Consider the following 5,000-nt stretch of genomic DNA (forward strand, 5'->3'; position numbering starts at 1 on the left):
TGACGTCACGAACAGGGGGCGGGACTTTCTGAAAATGCACAATTCGCAGCTCAATTTTTTTTGCAGATTTTGGACACTTTAAGTCATTTTTATTGGTGTTTTGTATTTGACTAAAAATATCATAGTGCGTGTTTTGGGTATTTTAGATGCTATAAAACGTTTTTTTGATGTCAGTTAAAAAACAAAAAAGTGACGTCGGTTGTCCTTTCAGTGCAGTGCAGATTTGAAAGGGTTAATCCGATCGGCCGGTGAGTGGGTGTTGCTGTGGAGATACGTATATGCAGGCTGTTTCAGAGTGGCTCTCGTTTGCCAATGGAGACATACACCGCCGGTGAGTTCATGTTGCATTTCCACGTTCTACCTTTCTGTTGAGTGTTTCGATTTTCTGTTATGTGGGGTCATTTAAGATTGGTCTTCTGCCTGTATGTAACTGTCGGTTGCGCTGTTAGCTGTTTACAATACGGGCCTCTTTTAGCGAAGCTAACGATACACACCCTCTCACCGGCAAAATTGGGCGATGCGAGTTTGCGGGTGGATATTGTGTGATGTTTGACTGCTCGAATCACGATTACTGCCTAATATAAAACTAAAATAAAGTATAATGATAAGAAATGAATGCAAGTATAATAATAATACATTTAATTTCTGAGCGCCTTTTATATGGGCCATTGTGTGTTTATATTTGTAGGTTTATGACCTACTTCACTGCTCGTCTACAAAACAAAAAACAATCACGTGTGCAAACTCAATAAACAATAAATAACGAGAGTGAGTTGAGTTGTATCAGTGTGGTCACCCTGGCATCTCTTTCGGTGGGAAAACGTGGAAACGTAAATGACTCATCAAATTGGCCTAGTGATGGTCTGTACCTTTGAAAACTTGGGTAACATGTAAACATGTAAACTGAGGTATGATTGTAATTCAATAGAAATACTTGAAAAATGTACAAGTACCAATCCGTTGTACCTCGTAAGTCTGCATGCAGCTCTCTATCTCCGCTTGAGTGAGCGTGATGCTCTCCTTCACTTCCGGAGGGTCAATCCATGATTCCCTCTTTGTTGCGGTTTCAGGCCGCTCGCTGCTGCGACCTCTTCTCCGATTTCGCAGTGATGCACCGCTTTCATTCCTGGAGGCTGGTGAAGCGGCACAAGTAGCAGCAGCAGCCGCGTAATTGATTCCCTCCGCAGCACACGCCACTCCCCCACCTGCTTCCTTCACGTCATGGATTCCATTATCAACGTCTTCATCACACATTGAAAACACAGAAGTTGAGTCTATTTCTTTATCCGCCATAGTTGGACTCCCGTCCTCCATAAAACGATTGTCCATGGGGTTGCGGCCACATGCTAGCCTCCTGTCCATCTGCACCAACAAGAATAGAGGCCCTTGAAAGTGTTACGAAGAGATGAAGACGATGGCGAAGAATCATACACAAAACGTAAAAAAACATATGAACTGGTGTGCACCGGGGAATTAGCCAATTAAAAGCAATCAAATTACCCTTTGCTAATTTTGATTTCCACATTGATTATTTTTAACAGTTGATCAATGTTATAAAAACAAAACAAATTAGTGTAATTATCAGAAAAAAATGATTTTTAAGCATATTGCATGAATTGATGTAAAAGCAGTTTGGGCCCTAACATTGACCCCTGAGGGACACCACAGCTAAGTTTAAACATACTAATGAATGATTACTCATATTCGTTTTGTCATATTATTTCTATTTTATTTTATTTTGTTGTTTTGACTTCAAGATGGCGCCGCGAGAATGGCTGTCTTTCCAGCAGCTCATGTATTTTGTTTTTCTACTTCTTTTATTCCTTTCATAACTTTGCTGCTGTGAAATGTAAATTTCTCCAATGCGAGACTAATCAAGGTAAATCCGATCCAATCCACAAAGTGTTTATGCATTGAACGATAATTCAAGGAATAAAATGCTATCATGTATCAAGAGTTTTAGAATAAAACGACAGTAAAGTCTCGTTATATCGATAGTACCGCTTATTACGATACTATTTCTATGAACGCAAGGAGAAAATTACATGCGCGCAGGGTCGGATATATCGATAGTCCGGTTATATCGATATTTTTTCGGACTCCCAAGAATATCGATATAACGAGACTTTACTGTACGTACCTTCTCGATTAAACTAACTTTCCTCAGTTTCAAACCACAATCAATCAGATTTTCCTCCTCTGTTTCTCCTTCGCTGAACCTCCCGCTGTCAGCCTCATCCCTCTCGCCACTCTCGTGGTCATCGGGTACACCGCATCCTCCATTCAAACATTTCCTTTCCCTGTATTGATAGAAATGTAAATTTCTCCACTGTGAGACTAATAAAGGCAAATCCAATCCAATCCAAAAACGGGATGATTTTTGTCTGTTTGGATCACTTACATTTGCTCATGTGACATCATAAAACAGTTCATTTATTGAAGCAGTTCAATTTAAAAAAATGAAGAAAGGGAGAAATGAAACACATTATTGGGAAATGTTTTTAGAAGGCAAATTCCCGCCAAATTTGTGGATTAAAAACATTTGTCATCATTTCCTACAAAGTACAGTGATACCTTGGCTTACTAACTTAATTGGTTCCCAGACAGTGTGTAAGGCGAAAAGTGTGTATCCCAAAAAATTATTTCCCATAGGAAACCATTAAAATGTAAATAATCCGTTCCCAGGTCCCCATAAAACATAATTTTCTAATTTTCGAAGCCTAAAAACTACACAAAATTCACCTTATTTTATGTATGTTAAGTGTACAGATGGCTTGTGCGGGTTATCTGTGGAGCCTGATTGATGGGAATTTTAACCTTGCAGTCTACACTCTGCCTTTGAACTATCAAAGTTGAAACGAGCCCATATGTCACTGTTTTCTTTCCATTTTGTCACTCTGTCGTCTGCCTGTCTCTTTTATGTTTAAACCACATCCCCTCACTGCCGCATTCTTGACCAATCACGTGGCTTTAACCGACGACTGGGGGCGGGGAATAAAGGACCAAAACAAGCCGGCTGCCATTTTCTTGTTAGAATGGGCTCGTTCGCGAACGTCGCATCACTTATTGTGGCAGCTCCATGTGTATCCCAAAAAAATAGTTTGTATGCCAAGGTAAAAATTTCATGAATTTAACGTTCGTAAACCGAAAAGCTCGTAAGCCAATGGGTTCGTAAACCGAGGTATCACTGTACAGTATTCATATGTGCGTATGTGGAACTGTCGCGGGTTGGAATCGAAGCCGATTTACATGGGACAGGAGATGTGAGAAAATCTCTCTCGTCAATGGATGCTACAGCTTCATGTTTGCTTTCAACATTTAGTTTGTAGCAGACCTGTACATTCCACCCTGATCCACTAGTGAAAAGGACGCTTTGATCCTCTCGTCTATCATCTAGAACTGCCTCATTCAACAAAGAGCGTGCAGAAAGTGGTTAAGATTGAATGACTGTGTCTGTGTTATGTTATTTTTGTTGTTGTTTTGACTTCAAGATGGCACAGCGAGAGTGGCTGCCTTTACAGCAGCTTCTGTAATTTGTTTTTGTACTTCCTTTCCTTTCTTCTTCGTTCCATAACTTTACAGCTATGAAATACAAAATTCTGCACTGCGAGACGAATAAAGGATAATCCAATCCAAAAATGGACATTAAGAAAGGTCAGTCAGTTATTTCCTGGCTAATGGTAGCCTCTAGTGGACTTGTAGTAAATCACATCACACTTTTTTGAGTCTGGATTGATTCAGACATAGCACTAATGAAGGCCTTGCAATGAAATCAAAGTATGCCATTTCTATGAGGTGGTGAACTTTCATTTTTCTTCATTCATAAACTACAATCCCAAAAGATAAAATCATGTTGTTTTCATTAATACTAAGGCAGTCTAAAGGCAGTTAAGTGTATGATATCTTAATGGTTACAGGCTGACCTTTTGTCTGTGTGCCCCACCCCAGGCCTGGTGCCCCTCAGACCAGGTCCTGGCACGCCTGGGTCAGTGGGGAAGGCCTGTGCTTTTCCAGCAGCTAGCCTGGCGTATTTTAGCAGAAGAGAGAGCAACAGGTCCCACAGGGCTCGGAAAGTCAGCTCTCCCAGTTTGTGGCGCTCATACACATAAGGCTGCAGCACTTCCTTCACATTTTGAAGGAACTGACGAATGATGAGTAGAGTGGCCAGCATCTGACAATGACAGAAAGAAAAAGTAAACAATCATATTTGATGTTGAACCGAGAAAAAAAGGCATGGGTATCAAATCTTAAAGGACAACCGACGTCTCCGGACAATTATAGTTAATTTGTAAAATGGCTTCAAATGACTTCGACTGAGCGTATTTTACAAAGATTCCACCGCATATAGCTATATTTTACATTTTAAGACCCGTGCTGAATATTCCGGAAGTCTTGTTTTTGAGTTGGTGACGAGTCTGTACGTGACGTCACTGAAGGAACGCCCCTGACCAAAAAAAAGGACACATTGTAGCAGTCCTTCCATCACGTCAATGCTTGTTTGGTCTGAAAACCTCGTGTTGCACCAGAAAGAGCCAGAAGAGGGCATCCAAGCTACATGTAAGGAATTTATCAGCCTGTGGAAACAGGCTGATTAAAATAAATGCGTGGTGGCCATTTTCTGCCTCTTTTTTGGTGAGACATTTCCCCCCCAATGTTGCCTCAAAATGGCACGGAATAAATTCTTTAATCGATTGCAAACATGTATGCTTTCCGCTTCCGTACTATTTGAATCATATTCATAACTGCATGTTTTGGGTATTTTAGATGCTATAAAACGTTTTTCTGATGTCAGTTAAAAAACAAAAAAGTGACGTCAGTTGCCCTTTAAACGGCTCCGTGTAGAAGAATGAATAATTAGGTTCTTACCTCTTTGAGCCGCTCCATGTCTTTGAGGTAGAATCCAATGTAAAAAAGGCTTAGATATGAATTTACAAACTGAAACTATGGCAGATGAAATGAGAGAGCATTAAAATCCACCCACCGGTAATATTGGATTGATA

The 5,000-nt window shown here is 40.4% G+C and overlaps 1 protein-coding gene across 2 annotated transcripts in view; it reads right to left on the reverse strand.

Moving 5' to 3' along the window:
- ano8b (anoctamin 8b) overlaps positions 1-5,000 on the reverse strand; it is a 42,919-nt gene that overhangs the window by 5,932 nt on the left and 31,987 nt on the right. For both annotated transcript variants that reach the window (XM_089001421.1, XM_089001422.1), the window contains exons 12-15: positions 4,867-4,941; positions 3,924-4,171; positions 2,141-2,300; positions 967-1,362 (exon numbers count right to left, since the gene is read on the reverse strand). In XM_089001421.1, coding sequence (XP_088857547.1) covers positions 967-1,362; positions 2,141-2,300; positions 3,924-4,171; positions 4,867-4,941 — 879 coding nt within the window. The remainder of the gene's footprint in view (positions 1-966; positions 1,363-2,140; positions 2,301-3,923; positions 4,172-4,866; positions 4,942-5,000) is intronic.

The sequence above is a fragment of the Hippocampus bargibanti genome, linkage group LG07, assembly GCF_051943395.1.
Source record: "Hippocampus bargibanti isolate YZ-2025 linkage group LG07, ASM5194339v1, whole genome shotgun sequence".
In the NCBI taxonomy this organism is placed as follows: domain Eukaryota; kingdom Metazoa; phylum Chordata; class Actinopteri; order Syngnathiformes; family Syngnathidae; genus Hippocampus; species Hippocampus bargibanti.